Source organism: Podarcis bocagei, assembly GCF_964188305.1.
Source record: "Podarcis bocagei genome assembly, chromosome: 1".
Lineage (NCBI taxonomy): Eukaryota > Metazoa > Chordata > Lepidosauria > Squamata > Lacertidae > Podarcis > Podarcis bocagei.
Genome location: NC_138125.1, coordinates 130,888,828 through 130,905,616, shown reverse-complemented (window position 1 = coordinate 130,905,616; position 16,789 = coordinate 130,888,828). Strand labels below are relative to the sequence as shown.

The 16,789-nt window shown below is 44.1% G+C and overlaps 1 protein-coding gene across 4 annotated transcripts in view; it reads left to right on the top strand.

Moving 5' to 3' along the window:
- The first annotated feature begins 1,333 nt into the window (after positions 1 to 1,333).
- ALS2 (alsin Rho guanine nucleotide exchange factor ALS2) overlaps positions 1,334 to 16,789 on the top strand; it is a 61,160-nt gene continuing 45,704 nt past the window's right edge. For 2 of the 4 annotated variants that reach the window (XM_081192979.1, XM_081192982.1), the window contains exons 1-6: positions 1,334 to 1,434; positions 5,541 to 5,610; positions 6,862 to 7,016; positions 7,522 to 8,432; positions 13,444 to 13,801; positions 16,346 to 16,514. In XM_081192979.1, the coding sequence (XP_081049105.1) occupies positions 5,591 to 5,610; positions 6,862 to 7,016; positions 7,522 to 8,432; positions 13,444 to 13,801; positions 16,346 to 16,514 (1,613 nt within the window). In that variant the 5' untranslated portion in view covers positions 1,334 to 1,434; positions 5,541 to 5,590. Of the gene's footprint in view, positions 1,435 to 1,543; positions 1,633 to 3,509; positions 3,725 to 5,540; positions 5,611 to 6,861; positions 7,017 to 7,521; positions 8,433 to 13,443; positions 13,802 to 16,345; positions 16,515 to 16,789 lie in introns of those variants that run through there. The other 2 variants (XM_081192980.1, XM_081192981.1) reach the window with 2 other exon arrangements.

Here is a 16,789-nt window from a genome sequence, read left to right as displayed (position 1 = left end):
GGTAGAAGATTGGAAAAAAATTAAGGACTATCTACAAAAATATTGTAAAATTACGGAATGTTGAATGATGCTGGATTGAAATTAAGTGGTTTCAAGCTGTAACTATGATAAAATGACTTTCTTTTTGTAAGCAAGAATTTAAAGCTACAATAATTTAAGATGTTGAGATAAGGATTTGCTGTATAAACAATTTAAACTGGGTATACAAGAAGGGGAGGTATGAGGAGGTTGGGGAAATAAGTCACAAGAAAATAAGTTGTGAAACTTATGTGTTTTTAATATTTTTATGTTTGTTTGTTCTTTTTGTTTGTAAAAAATTGGAAATTTTAATAAATATCTTATTAAAAAAAAGAAAAAAGGCAGAACGATACACCTTGACAGGTATCTGAGGGGACGCTTAGGGCGCTGCAGTCAACGCTCTCCTCCGTACCACAGAGATTATAATAGCAGGGCCGGATTTAGGTTTGATGAGGCCCTAAGCTACTGAAGGTAATTGGGCCTTTTATATGTCCAGCTGTCCTTTGTCAACAACAAATTGCCACTGGTTTTTTGTGTTGAATATATGCTATATGGTAATTTATGGACCTAATAGGTATCTAAAGCCATTTGCACATGTTGCCATGCAACCAGTCCATGCAGTGTAGGCACCCTATATATATATAGAAATGAGGGGTATTTTAGGGAGCAAGCTAGCAGGCATTCCATGATTGGAGCCTACACAACACAAAACACTGTTGCTGTATATGTTTTATTTTATTTGTTTTATATCTTATATTTTGGAAATGTACATCCAGTTGTTTTTCCCCCTTTAATTTTTTGGGGGCCCCTAAACTATACCTTGTTAAGCTTTTACATAAATCTGGCACTGGATAATAGAATGGTCGAGTTGGGAGGGACTCCAAGGGCATAGCTGTCAACGTTTTCCTTTTTTTTAAGGGAAATTCCCTTATTCCGAATAGGATTCCTCGCAAGAAAAGGGAAAAGTTGACAGCTACGCCCAAGGGTCATCTATCTCAACCCCCTGCAGTGCAGGAATCTCAGCTAAAGCATTCACCTCACATGTGCGCATAAAATATCTCTCTGTGTGTGGGGTGTGGGGGTGTGTGTGTGTGAAAGGACGGTGCCTCGCCGCGCGTGAGGAAAAACCCAGGTTGGCCGAAGTTGACTTTCTTAGCGCCCCTCGCACTAGTTTGTCCCACTCGGGGCCCCGTCCTCACGAGCGCTCTCCGCCCGGCCTACCGCCCCCGCCTTCGCTTTCCCAGCCTCTTTCCCTAATCTTCCCTCAGCAGAGGCCGAAAGGCTGGCCCCGCCCCCAGGGCCCGCCAGGGCCCGCCCCTCACACCCGCCCGCTCTTTACGTGAATCAGCTGGTTTGAGCGTCCCTAGAAGCCGGCGGGGAGCTCGGCGGCTTACAGCGTAAGGCGCGCGGTTGCAGGTGAGAAGCGGGGGGGGGGGGGAACGCCACACACGCACGCACGGGAGGGGGGGAGAGGGAGAGGGGTGGTTAGTAAGGGAGGAGGATGACGACGACGACGACGCCGGGTTCCGAGCGGCTCGCGCGCGCCAACTCCCAACCGCCGCTTTAGCCCCCTTTCCCCCCTCCTCCTCTACCCCACCCCTCAGCGCGCGAGGGGTGAGTGAAACTTAAGTCACGTGCTTAGCGCGCGCGCGGGGGGGGAGAGGTATGAGAGAAAACGGACGTCGCCCGCCTCACGTTTGGAACCAGCCTCACCTGCCTGTCGTCATTGCTCTCATTGGCATCGTTGCTGTGGGCTGCCTGTCATTTAATAAACCAGCACGAAATTTATTTTCTTTTTTCTGTAGGGGGGGCAAGGCACCTCCATCTATCTGTTTTCGTTAACACAAATATATATATATATATGCTTATATATGTAGTCCCTCACCTCGTAAGCACTGTGGCCTTTCCTGTCGTGAAGGGAAGGGGATGTTGTTTCCACTCCCTTCCTTCCTCCATAAACGTGAAGAGACTTAAAACTAGCATCAAGTGTGAACCTGTTGAGTTTTGGAGTTCGGTCCTTTTCCCCTCCGCCACTCCGAATACAGCTTTTGCCTGCCTCTTAGAAGGGCTGGATAATGTTTCATTCTGTGCCTTGCGCAGGTCTTTTTGTGTGTGTGTTTGTATGGAAAAACAACTATCTGGCAAGGTATCAATGTGTGATGGCATTGGTCCCTCTTACCAGCTGTGGCTTAGGGCCTTTCCAAACAGAGCTTGCTTTTCCAGGGGGAGATTGTTTGCAGTTGCCGCTGCTACTGCTTTGCTCTGCGTAGTCGTGGCTAGTGATATCTCTGTTCCTGCTTTATTAAATGGAACAAGGCCAGCTTTGCTGCTGAGGGATAGTCTCCCCCCTCCTTCAAATATATTTTTGCAAAGATGTGGAAGCCAGCACCGAGCAGATGACTGAAGAGGCCCCCAAGGGACAATTGTATTTTGAAGGACAGGGACAAAGATTTGCAATTATTTTAAAATGGAATGGAGCATCCCTGAAGAATGCATGGAACCCTGAACAGGAGCCTACTATGCTGCAACATTTTGATGCAGATCTCACAGTATTACGTTCGAAAGTTGCTTCAGTCCTGCCTCACATACAGTAAGAACAATACACTGTTCCACAGGCATTCCTGCAGCACCGTGGGTGTAATAGTCCTGTCTGCTGGGAAAGAAGCATTTTTCTGCAACTGCAGCTACTGGAGAAACTGTGATTCCTTCCCACTCCCCATGGAAGCATATGCTGGTCTGATGTCTTGACTGATGCCATTCTCTTCAAGGGCAGCCATATTGTTTTGGGAATGAATGCCATACAGACCTGGGAGCCATTAAAACTAAACATTAAGTATATCCAATCTTACCTTCAAGGGAATGAAAACTGGGATTGGAAGTGTTTACAAGCTTCTTAAATTGTCTGCAATTGCCATCAAATTGCCTTAAGAATAAGAGTTCTGATTTTCAAGATTGGCTCCCATAATGAAAGATGTGACACCTTTTTTATTTAAGGGAGGCTAGTGGCACCTTCATGTTGTATCCTGTTTTCTTTTATATTGCTGAATGAGATGTTCATGGGAATAAAGACATGGTTAAATGACCAGTCAGCAGTTTTTGCTTAGTGTTTATTTCGGTCTGAAGACAGGGATGGGAGGCAATTTCCTTGCACAGCATTTTAAAAAATTGTATAGGGAAGTGGCGAGGAAATGGTGAAGTCTTGCATCTTTAATTCTGGAATAGTGTTACACAACTGCAACATTTGAAGATCTTCCAGTAGTTTACATGTCTTGCTCTAATTGGTGTAATGTTTGGTTACATTTTCTTCCTATAACTTTTTTTAAAATCTGCATTAATTGTTCCTTTAATCCTGAATGCTGTTAAGTTTTCAGTCTTCCTACTCTCATTTGCCATGGGTTTTGCATTCTCCAATGTCAATGCAACATCAATCAAATTTACTCAGAAGTATGTTCCATACATCCATGGGTTCAGTGGGGCTAAACTTCTAAAATGTGTACTTCAGGGGTCCAACTGGGCATTCATCCCAAGGAAATCTCTTCTGTGGGAGAGGAACAAGATCTTGTGGTGGCCATGAACACAAGTGGGAACCCCTGGAGCCAACAAAACTTGTGCTAGCAGCCTTGAGTGGCACCCCGTTTGAGGAAGTGGAAATATTGGATGATTCTGCAGCCTCCTTCTGGATTCTCCCACAACTTCCCCAAGAGTGGTGTGTGAAATTGGAAGCCCAGAGCTAGCTACTTGGGAGGAAGTGAAGCAAGTGCAGGCACTTGAACTAGATTAAGAACGTATGAGAGCTATGAGGAGTGGAGTAAAGCTGCTATGAGAACCCTTTGGTTTTTCCTGAGAGTCACAAGTAATTGAACTGGTGCACTGTGCACTTATTAGGTATACCACTTGGTTCCTGCTTATTGTCTTTATTCTTTTTATAATGTGGTACTGGAAGTTTTTAAAAGGCCTTAGGGGAATCTGACACAATTTCAATGTTCAGGTGATGGTTCTGTGTGCATTACTTCGTTTATCATCAAAGCAGTAAGCCAGCATGAAAGAAAATAACCAGACATTCTCTTACAAAACAAAACTAAAATCGGGTTTAAAATACAGCTTCACAGATGTAATGATGGTCACTAGTGTGCATCTTGCCAGAGGCAGCAGAATATAGAAGTACTGGGAAGAGGCTGGGCTGACCTCACTGTGCAAACACCACAGTGACACAGAGCAGCAATATTTAGGATTTAAATCCAAGCATCTGATAAAGTAGACTGTAATCTACAAAAGCTTTATGCCAGGCATGGCCAAACTTGGCCCGCCAGCTGTTTTGGGACTACAATTCCCATCATCCCTGACCACTGGTCCTGTTAGCTAGGGATGATGGGAGTTGTAGTCCCCAAACAGCTGGAAGGCCGAGTTTGGCCATGCCTGCTTTATGCCATACTAAATTTGTTAGTCTTTATGGTGCTACAAGAGTCTTCGTTTTGGGTAATATATACTTAAGCAGCTAAATTATATATGCAAGGCAATGTGATATCATTAGTAAATAGATTTTTTTGTTTTTAATCATCCAGTAGAATTGTTTCTCATATCAGATTTTTCTAAATGTTAGTGTTTTCACAAGTAAGGAAACGGAGATGCTGAATTATAGGGAAATTCTGTTGCTTCTTGCCATGGCATGTATTTATGGCTGCCCAGCAGCAGGATATGTGTATCATGAGGGAAGAGGTAACACTTGTATGGTTTTCTTACTTGTATCATGGCAAGGAGCTGGGGTGGGGGTTCGTACAATACACACACAGTTCCAGCTTTGTAAGTATAGTCTTGTATATGGAAGTGTGAGAAGCAGCCATGGTTGTTGTTCTGCAACTGTGTATATAAGAGATCTCTTGAAACTGAAAACGTATGTTAAAAACTTGCTTTCAATAAGGAAAGAAAGTGTTGAATAATCACAACTTTCTCCTGAGGGCTTTGACTGTCCTAATTGGACACTTTAACAGCTGGTCATAAGAGTGGTGCTAGCTGAAAAGGTCTGTTTTGAAGGAGCGTTCTTTTAAAAAACTTGCAGTGAAAAGGCCTTTCATGAAATCTGTGGGCAGAGTAATTCTGTTGAGCTTTTGTTTCTAATTTTTTTTTATGGCATAGCATAGAAACTTTTACGCATTCCAGTCTTCTGTAGATGTTCAAAGCTGAGATGCCTTTTTTTTTTGCACTTTCTTGCACCCTGTAGGACAGTGGTGTCCAAACTTTTTTCAAAGAGGGCCAGATCTGATGAAGTGAAGGGCCGTGAGGGCCGACCAAAGGGCCAACCAAGGTTATTAAACTTTTATTTAGGATTGAAGTTGTTGAGCTTTTTTATTATTTTACCCCAAAGTTGTTGAGCTTTTTTTTGGGGGGTTAAGTTAGGCGTTTTTTAGGATTTTTACCCCAGGAAATAAACTGCCACAGAGTCCAGATTAAACCAACCGGCGGGCCAGATGCTTTTCCACATGTACTTCAGCTGCTAAACTTGTGTTTCACTTTCGTCTTAACAGTTCCTATCTCAAAGAGGAATGATTTGGTAATGGCCTGTTCTTGCTGACTGATGGACCCTAAAGAAGAAAGGTAAGCCTACTTGTATTTGATGCTACATCTAAACAGGTGGTGCAAAAAAATTCAAACTCATAGAATTTTGGTATCTGAGGAAGTGTGCATGCACACGAAAGCTCATACCAAGAACTAACTTAGTTGGTCTTTAAGGTGCTACTGGAAGGAATTTTTTTATTTTGACTATGGCAGACCAACACAGCTACCTATCTGTAAATAGAATTTTGGATCCACTTGCCTGTGACAAGGAAGAATCACCTTTGATCCAGTAGGTATGGGGCATCTTACAAATCGGAAACAAGTGAATATTTCAGACTGTTGAGGTGGCAAAAATGGCTACCTGTATATAGGTAGGCAGAGTAAAAGCCTTTTGTAGGCTAGTAAGGTTTCTGAACTTATTCACAAATCTGATTTAATATGCTTTTAAAACTGTATAACATATTAAGCCAAGGAAATAATAATTGATGGTATTCCAGCACACCTATTTAAACTCTGACTCTTCTTTGGAACCAGAGGATAGGGGAAAAGGAAAACAAATAGCCATTTTTGGTTCAGTGTAGAGCCAGTGTAGTGTAGTGGTTAAGAGCGGTAGTCTCACAATCTGGGGAACCGGGTTCGCGTCTCCGCTCCTCCACATGCAGCTGCTGGGTGACCTTGGGCCAGTCACACTTCTTTGAAGTCTCTCAGCCTCACTTACCTCACAGAGTGTTTGTTGTGGGGGAGGAAGGGAAAGGAGAATGTTAGCCGCTTTGAGACTCCTTAAAGGGAGTGAAAGGCGGGATATCAAATCCAAACTCTTCTTCTTCTTCTTCACAGCATTTTATAGTATAAAGGTTTGCTTCTAATTGTTCCTAGTAGTGAACAGACAGACAGAGATACTGGCCCAAAGTCATCCATTGAGCTTAATGTTTGAGTGGGAGTTTGAACCTATGTCTCCCTGGTTATTGTCCAGTCACTATCATATAATTTGTGCTGCACTGCTTCCCTGTCTTATCTGTACAAGGGATACTGGGAATAGGCATGCTTTAAACTTACGCAGACCGATGTTGAGGGTGTGCAAACATGCTCTTAAGTTTTCCTTCTACTGGTGTTTGGTATTTAACAATGAGTTGCCCTCCTGGATATTACATATGGATAAAACCTGCATTCTGAGAATGAAGTGCAGCTGAATTATCATGCATATGTGCAAAACAATTTCCTCTGAATTAAACTTGTGTAGACTTTAAATTCACCTTACATTATCAGCATTTTAATTATTTTGCTACATAGCTCAGCAGACCAAGAGGGAGCGCGAGAGAGAGGCCTGGTCTATACGTGGCAGGCTGGTTGCTGTTGTCCAGATCCTGAAAGACTTCCAGGTTGGAGTGGAAAGATAGTGTTGCAGGCAGCAGTTGGCATAAACCATGGTGTGCTTCTCTCAGAAGGTATGGAATGTTGGTCCTAAGAGCATTATTTAATATTTAAGATGATGATGATGATGATAGCATTTGTAAAATGAAATTTCAAAGTTATTGATTTTTCACAATTGCATTTTATGAGGATGGAAACAGTGGTTTTCAGTATTTAAAAAAATGTATTTATAATTGCACATTTGGATTATACCTTTGTACCTCTTTTTAATGAATTTGGTATAGCCAGAGAAAGGCAAGAACTGAGCCATGCATGTTCTCGTGAAGAAAGATGATGTCAAACTCTTTAAAATTTTATTTAAGATTTTTGTCCTAGATCAATTCTTTCATATGTAGGACCTTGCTTTGTGGGCAGATGTCTCTGAGCCAGTGTGGTGTAGTGATAAAGCGGGATATCAAATCCATCTTTTCTTCTTCTTCTGTAAATTTGCCTTCAGAACCAATGAAAACTAGCCTATTAATAGATTTGATTCTCTAGTAATTGTACTGTATTTCCAGTGTGTGTGTCTATTTGTTTCAGATGGTGAGGTTTACAGTTTTGGAAAGCTTCCCTGGAGGGTTGAATTGGAAGATGCTTATATCAGCTGTCCCATCTTGGAAAAGGCTTTGAATGGACAACATGTTGTTACAGTGGCAGCTGGCAGCTTCCATTGTGGAGCAGTGACTGAAGGTGGCGACGTGTACATGTGGGGTGGAAATTCTGCCGGCCAGTGTGCAGTGGCCAACCAGGCCTTTGTGCCGGAACCCAAACCCATCAGTATTTCTGACTCTGAAGCTAGCCATCCCTTGCCAATACGGATTTTGCAGCTGGCATGTGGAGAGGAGCACACCCTGGCACTCTCCCTAAGCAGGGAGATATGGGCATGGGGAAGTGGCTGCCAGCTGGGGCTCATAACCAACACTTTTCCAGTTACCAAACCACAAAAGGTCGAGTACCTGGCAGGCCGTCTTGTGCTCCAGATTGCTTGCGGAGCCTCTCACAGCCTGGCTCTTGTGCAGTGCCTCCCTACTCAAGACATAAAGCCTATTCCAGAGAGATGCAATCACTGCAGCCAACTCCTGATCACCATGACCGACAAAGAAGACCATGTCATTATCTCTGATAGCCATTGCTGTCCCTTAGGGGTGGTTCTAGCTGACTCCCATTCGGGATGCCACATCTCTTGCTCCTCACTAGAAACTCTAGAGAGGAAGAGTATAACAAGCAGTCAAGGTGACGATTGTCAGAAAACCCTTACAGAAGACCAGGCACTTGCTGCCGCAGAGTATGATGCAGCAAGTGTGTTTTCAAACAGCGATGCCCAGGAAGACAGTGGCATTTCTAGTCCAGGAAATCTCCTGATAATGGACAAGGTGACAACAAAGCAGCACTTGGCAAGTCTTCCGGATCATCCATTAAATGAGAAGCCTATGGATCAGCAACCTGAGCAGGTACCCACAGTCACTAGGCTGTGCTTTCATTGCTGTATGATCACGCTGTCCTGCAAAGTTCTGATGGTTCTTGAGAATGTGACTTTAAATGAGAGCTATGGTTCTGAAGGAGGCATAGCTTCCGTCTTCCCCTTAAGCTGCTGTCAAAAGCCCGCACAATTTAAACAGTAGAAAAAATACAAAAGAAAAACAAGAGTAGCAGAAAAATAAATTCTTCTTCTCCCAGGCTTTTGACAAATTAAACAATATATGGCCTTTTAAACTGTGTGGGGTTTGGGGATTATTGTTTTGCTTATTAAATCAAAAGGTCCTTCACCTGGCACTCAAAATGTAAACTTGGTGTCAAATGAGCCTTCTGGAAGTGCATTCCAGAGTCAAGGTGCCATAACTGAGAAGACCCTGTTATTTGTTTTCAACAAACTCACTTGCAGAGGCAGACTTGGAGAGGGGTCTCCCAGAAAAATCTTAGTAGACAGGTGGATTCATTTAGCGTTTGGTATTGGTTCTTTTATTATGATCTGATTGACAGCAGTTAGCGTTATGGATGTGTTCTATAGATTTGTGCGGAATTTTTAACTCTGGTTGTTTAGTGTAAAGCAGGAAAATAAAGGTTAAAGTTCCCCACAACTTAACTTGGGCTTTACAGAGGTTTAATGGCAGAACCTGTTCTCAGTACTGTGACTGAATTCTGGGAAAATAGGGAGTGCCTTTCCCTCACCTCTAAGGGGAAATGGCTTCATGTTATAAATTAAACATAGATCGTGAAATTACTGTAGTTTCTTTTCTCTTGCTTTGTATTTTGAATGCTGCTGAACACTATGCAAGACTAAGCAGTGAATCTTGCATATGCTTAACACATGCTTTGTGTCTACCAAGAGAGACAGATTGTTCTGTGGGTATGAAGCAAAGATTTAATTCATTCTTTGTATATTAGCATTGTTCTCAGTGTCGGGCAACTTCTGTTCTGTGGATAGTTTATACCAAAGAAGCATTTGTTGTAGACACTTCCCTCATGTCTTTTTATTAAAGAAACTGCACAGTATCAAAGAAGATCTATATATGCTGCACATTTCTTCAGCATTTTTCAGTAATACCTCTGGTTACGTACCGTCCTCCTTGCGAACGCTTCAGGTAACGAGCTCCGCTAACCCAGAAGTAGGTGTGCTCCTGGAAGCAAACTTTGCCCTGGGATGCGAGCGGAAGTCGCGCACAGCAGAAGGCCCCATTAGCAAAAGCGCACCTTAGGTGAAGAATGGTTTCATGTTAAGAACGGACCTCCGGAACGAATTAAGTTCATAACCGGAGGTACCACTGTATAATCTTTACAGGACATTTTATAATCTTTACAGGATTCCTACTAATGAGAAGTACCGTATTTTTCGCCCTATAGGACACACATTTTCCCCTCCAAAAATGAAGGGGAAATCTGGGTGCATCCTATGGGGCGAATGCAGGCTTTCGCTGAAGCTTGGAGAGCGAGAGGGGTCGGTGCGCACCGACCCCTCTTGCTCTCCAGGCTTCAGGAAGCTATCAGCAAGCCTGGGGAGCCCGCGGGAGTTACCGCAGGGCTCCCTAGGCTGCGGATAGCAGCCTGCTTCCCGGAGCGCAGGGAGCGCTGAAAGCAGAGCGCCTGGCGCTTCGGGAAGACATCCGCAGCCTAGGGAGCCCTGCGGGAGTTCCCGCAGGGCTCTGTAGGCTGCGGCTAGCAGCCTGCTTCCCGGAGTGCGGGGCGCACTGAAAGCAGAGCTCCCGGCACTTCGGGAAGACATCCGCAGGCTAGGCAGTTCCTGCAGGGCTCCCTAGGCTGCGGATAGCAGCCTGCTGCACTGAGCGCGGGGAGCGCTGAAGCAGAGCGCGCTTCGGGCAGACATCGGGCAGCCCCACAAGCTTGGGGGACAGCGGGGAGGCGCAGCGCCGCCATCCCGCTGTTCCCCGACCTGGTTTGGGGGGGGGGGAAATAAAGGAAATTTCCCCCCCTTTATTTCCCCCCCAAAAAACTAGGTGCGTCCTATGCGACGAAAAATACGGTAATTGCCTGTTCTGTAAGCATTAAGGCATATTTGTTTACAAAAGTTCTTACTTTTTTACTATAAGGTCCCAGTTCAGGTTACAACAATTTCATATACAATTATAAAAACAGATGCAACCTTTACTATGATAAAACAAGTAAAGCCATTCCAAATGGAAATAATTGCATAAATTTAACAAAGATGGTTAGTCTCACACTAAAGAGGAGCATCTTCAGTCTATTGCGTAAGCAGTACAATGAAGCTGCACCTCTGTGGGGAGGCAATTCCCCCATTTAGCAGCTTCCACAGAAAGTCCTCTTCCACTCTCGTAAGGGTGGTGGAATCACCAGGAGTTTATTTAGTGCCAAAAGTGGGAGAAGCAGAATCGATTCCTCATCTAAATTGGCCTGTGTCATTTGGTTGCTACTCAGTATCATGGGAGGTTAAGATGATCTCTGATTGTTTCCTTTCTTGATAATGAACAAAAACCCAGGAGTTCAGTAGTAATGCTCAAAACTAGGTTTTTTTTTGTATTCTGGATACTTTTGTGCTGCAGTGTTAGGTGGCATGCCAATCTTGATTTTTCTATAATGAAAAGATCACTGTCCAAGCAGTCTGTGTCTAAATATTTCCCGTTCGGCTGTAACAAATAAAATTATGCTGACTTTTCCTGTGACTATGGTCAGAACAGCCCTGCTTTGTGAACAAGGCATTTACCCCTTTTTCAGTTCATACTACAGAGTCTTGAACTGCTGTTCTGTGTGCAGTTGAGAGCTTTTTCAGGTCAGGGCTGCACATGTGCAGTTGACTACACATAAAGGGCACTGAAGTTCAGTCCCCAGCAGTTCTTGTTTTTCAGCTTTGGCATCCAGCTGAGAATTTAGAGCTCAGTGTTCCTTAGCACTTTATTCTGGGTGGGGTGGGGGGTTGGAATTGCACACGTGTACTTCAGAAATTGTTGAGAGGTTGTTGTTTTGTACTTTTATAATCACTTGAATCAACCACCAGAAATTGTTTGTGATTTTTATCCTGTAACCTAGATGTACGGAGCCTTTGGCCCTCCTGATGTTGCTGGACTACAACTCCCATCATTCCCTGGCCATGGTTCAGGTTTTCTGGGGCTGATGGGAGTTGGAGTTCAGCAACATCTGGAGGGCCAAAGGTTCCACACACCAGCTGTATCTAAAAACCTTGAAAACACATCTAAAACATTTTCTCTATTAGAAAAAAGAAAAATCTTTCAGGATAGGATGTACATGTGTCCATGTCAGGCTTGGCCTGAGTGCCAAGCGTTGAAAAACCTCTCAAAATCCCTAGCTAAGCCCAGTCATAGTCCAGCCATGGTTACCTTCTATGTGTAATATATATTCCTGGAACTGGGCTGACCCTACCATTAGGCATAGTGAAGTGGCTGCCTCAGGCAGCTGATTGATAGAGCAATGGAAGGGACAGCCAAATCTTAGTTAATGCATCATTGTATTTTTAATGCCAAAGCAGTGGAGGAGTGCTTCTGAGACTTTTTGCCTTGGGTGCCAGAATAGCTTACTTGATCTTGGATGCTGCACACCTTGACTTAGGGAGAGGGGATGTTTACTGCTCTGCCTCAGGCAGCAAAAGATCTTTGGGCAGCCCCGTTCTAGAGAAAGCTCTAAAACTGCATTCCTAAAAGCAGCCCAAGACTCTTTTAAATGGGGAGCTATCAGGGAGTGCAATCTCATGAAAATGAGCATTAGATAGCCTTTCCCCCTGTCTCAGATTAGTTATGAGGAAATAACCCACTTTACCTAGAATATCCTTGGAAGATATATTTCCTAACCCAGTTGTTAAGAAACCTAGTTGTTTTCTAACCTAGTCTCCCTTGAGACATAAGATACAGCATCCTTAGACTCCAAACACATCATATTAACACCCACTCTGTCCAAAACAAATGAGGTAAACAAGCATAGAATGTGAGTACTAAGAAATAGGAGCCCTGCAGTGAGTCAAGAACTGCATACAAAAGTAATGCTACTCTTTGGAGAGTGTGGAAGAATGCTTCACAATTGCACAATTGCTCTGAAACTAATTCAGAGACATAATTTCACAGTTGTTGTTTTTTCCTAATTAAACTTGTGCCATATTTTCTTCTAACCTGGGTCTGAATCTTGTACAGCCCTTGAAGTATTGATCCTTGGCTAACTCACTTCATTATTGTTGTTATTAATGTCTTAAATAAGCTAGTGACTGCAATAGCTGGCTTTCTAATATAATTGCATTTATTATATTTATAACCTGCCCTTCAGCCACAAGGCTTTCAGTGTGGTGCACATTTCATTAAAAATATAAAATAAAACCATTAGACACCCTAAAGCAGTAATTCAGCAGCAGAGAAACAGATTCTTTCAACTGACCGCTTCCATAGGCCTGAAGGAAAAGCTGTCTTAAACTGAGGTCAAAAAAGTTAATGTGGGGGGCGACCATATCTCCAGCGAACAGACCTTTACTCTAACCAAATATGTAATGTTATAAACAATGTAAGTCGAATAACCAATCCTCAATTCAGGCTTGAATAAAATTATGAAAAGTACACATGCTCAATATGATTTTGGCCTGGTTTGCATTGCACAGTCAGCCAAACAATGGCTTACTTGAACTGCGCGAACATGCAAGCTCTTAGAAAGGAGCTTGCTTTCATTTTGCTCTTCCTGGTTCTACTTGCTCCCACGCTGAACCCAAGTCCCTCCTCACTATGAGGTGTAACCTTTTGGCCAAAACCTTGTCTTAGCTCCTTTTGGTGTGGGACCAAAAAGAACCAGGGAGAAGCGAAACAAACTACTTCCCAAGAGCCCTAATGTTTGCACAGTCCCTGTAAGCCATAGTTTGGTTTACCTTGTCATTGCAAACCAGGTTTGGATGGTAATCAAGCAGAAGAGTAGAGGTTATAATCTTATTTTAAAGATTCCTTACTCTGGGTTTGCTTGTTCTAATTAGATTTTGTGGGGTTTCTGTTACTGTATTTCCAGGAATCTCAAGAAGAGGACCTCACCGCTTGCCTACCCAGTCCACCAGGTCCAGGCACATCTGCCCTTAACAGCCTAGTAGTTTCTTGTGCATCAGCAGTTGGCGTAAGAGTTGCTGCTACGTGTGAAGCTGGGGCCTTGTCACTGAAGAAGGTAATGAACTTCTATGGCACAGTTCCAGGTGACACAGTATCCCCACCTAGCGCTGGCTCTCCAAGCCTGGATGGGGTGAAGGACAGCCGAGAGGAGCAGGTCAGGCTGGAGTCAATGCAGGGAAAGAAGAGTTCCAGCTTGGTGGATATTCGAGAAGAGGAATCTGAAGTCTGTCGAAGGCTTTCCTTACCTGGTTTGCTCTCCCAAGGTGAGATTCTAACAGGTGGTTCCAGCGTTATACATCTTGGGGATTTGGGTTCTTTCTTGATGTGTAATTTCTGTGTGTGACAGGGCACACATATTTTTCCTTACATTGATTGTCCATCATTTTTTTTAAATGCATAGTGTTACTTTGTTCTTGTTTATTAAGCTTGTTACTCATTTTTACACAAGCACCTCAAAGCTGTTCACAAATATAGTAAAATACACAGTGCAGTATGTAAAAGCCAAAATAATTAAAAGCAAAGCACAATGCAAGGTAATAAAATCATATAAACAACTCATCCACCCCCTGAAATAGGTCTAATCACCACATTGAGCTCCCAAAGATACATAAACACACACAAAACACCAACTGCTGCAACCTGCACATCTTTCATATAGCTGTAGAAAAATAACAAAAGCTCCTCTTTAGGGGCTGCAAGTGCAAATACTGTCACTGTTAAGAGAACTGTTGATCTCAAAAATGTGGTGCACTAATAACAGCAGTGCATGCATTTTTTAGATCAGCAGTTGTCTTAACAGTAAGAGTTTTTTGCACTTGCACCCCTAAAGAGGAGTTTCCCTAACTTAAGGAACACTTGGGACAAGTGCAGTCTAAGGGCAGGGGGCCAGGAACTGTCCTCCTGTATTCTGCACACGATTATTCATTTATGCAGCACTTTTAATTTACAGAGTGCTTTAAAATACTTACCCAAGTGCATTGCCTTGTGTTATGAATTGATAAGGCAGGTTGACAATCAATTTGGTAATCCATCTTGTGCCGGAAATGAAAGAGGAAGGAAGAAAGCTACTTAACATTATCCCTTTCCTACCTAAAGCAAGTTTTTATGTAAAGCAGAGGTTGCTGTAAAAGTATTGATGCAGTCTCCTGTGTTTGCAACGTTCCTTAATGTTTCCCTTTAGTGTTAAGCATGTACAGTGGTGCCTCGCAAGACGAAATTAATTCGTTCCGCAAGTCTCTTTGTCTTGCGAGTTTTTCATCTTGCGATGCACGGTTTCCCATAGGAATGCATTGAAAATCAATTAATGCGTTCCTAGGGAAACCGCCTTCAGACCAGGTCCGGGGACAGTCTGTCCCCGGACCTCTTCTGAAGGCTGGGGGGGGGGACAAGGGCTTTTCTTCCCACCCCCAGCATTTTAAAAAACCCCGGGACAGCGGAGGACTTCTCCGCTGTCCGGGCGATCTTAAAATGCTGGCGGGCGGCATTTTAAAATCGCCCCGGGACAGCGGAGGACTTCTCCTCTGTCCGGGGCGATTTAAAAGCCCCTGGGAAGGCAGGCAGGGGGGACAAAGACTTTTGCCCCCCGCCAGCCTTCAGAAGAGGTCCTGGACCTCTTCTGAAGGCGGGCGGGGGGCGAAAGTCTTTGCTCCCCCCCGCCTGCCTTCAAAAGCCCTCCGGGACAGCGGAGAAACGCGCTGTGTTTCTCCGCTCTCCCGGGAAGGCAGGCAGGGGGGAACAAAGACTTTCGCCCCCCGCCCGCCTTCAGAAGGTGTTCCCTCCCCGCCGCCCGGCTTCGGAACGATGCTCCGAAGCCGGGTGGCGGGGGCAGGTGTTCCCGCCCCGCCGCCCGGCTTCGGAGGAGGTCCGAGGACAGTGGGGAAGACGCGCTGCGCTTCCCCGCTGTCCCGGATATTTCCGTATGGGCTGTCGTCTTGCGAAGCAAGCCCATAGGGAAATTAGTCTTGCGAAGCGCCTCCAAAACGGAAAACCCTTTCGTCTAGCGGGTTTTCCGTCTTGCGAGGCGTTCGTCTTGCGAGGTACCACTGTAGTAGGCAAACAAGAGGTCTGATAATACACTACTGCCCTCACTCTTGTCTCTGAATCTTGTTTCCGCAAACGAGGAGTGGCATTTCAAACCTAGGATAACCTTAAGGCAAGGTTTCCCATACTTGGCTCCAGCTGCTGTTGGACTAGAACTCCCATCATCCCTGGTCAGGGATGATGGGAATTGTAGTCCAAAAACAGCTGGAGACCCAAGTTTGAGAAACCCTGCCTTAAGGTTAGAATTTTTTCAGACACAGAGCTAACTACCATGGAAAACTGACCAGCCGTCATCTTCCCTGAAATTTGTAGAAGACTAGATTGTTGTTAAGCTGCAGTTTCTTCCTCTTCATGTGGCACTTAGGAAGCGTGGTGCATCTTCTGTCCTCACAATCACATTCCATTCTCTGAGAACAAAATGACAGATCTCATTCAAATTAACTACCCAGTGCGCTCTGAACTACAGGTGTGAGTTGCCCTTAAGTGTCTGTGTCTGTGTTAATCTTGGAGTTTATTTTGGGTTTGCTGACCTGGATTGACAGGGTGACAACGTGAAGGTGCTGCAAGGTGACATATTGCCTTTTCAGTTTAAAATGAAACGGCACTGTTTGGCCAAGCCATACTTGTTGCATATTGCTTAGTCAACATCTTCATAACATCCTGATGTTCCCAAATGACTTTGTGAATCAGCCCTCTTTGTTTGACTGAAATATTTTATTTTAGTGTCTGTACACTTAAGGATTTATTTTTGTTTCCCGTGTTAAAAGTTTCTCCAAGGCTCTTGAGGAAAGTTGGACGAGCCAAGATGAGGACCGTGGCCCTCACACCAACCTACAGTGGTGAAGCTGACGCCCTTCTCCCATCTCTACGAACAGAGGTGTGGAGCTGGGGTAAAGGAAAAGAAGGGCAGCTAGGACATGGTGATACTCTGCCAAGGTAAGGTTTCACTGAGGAAATCTGTTCCATGCCAATAGGCAGTGATATTTGGGGTTGATCTTCTATAGCTGTTTGTCTGTGTTCTGTTGAATGCTTCATTATATCATAGAATCATAGAGCTGGAAGGGACCCCATGGGGCCATCTAGTCCAACCCTCTGCAGTCATTAGATGACGAACATCTAACAACACAACAACTTGGGATCAAGATTTGCTTGATATTTTCATCTATATTGCTACCGATACCTTAGATGCATTGAAATCTTTCTCCTTATTC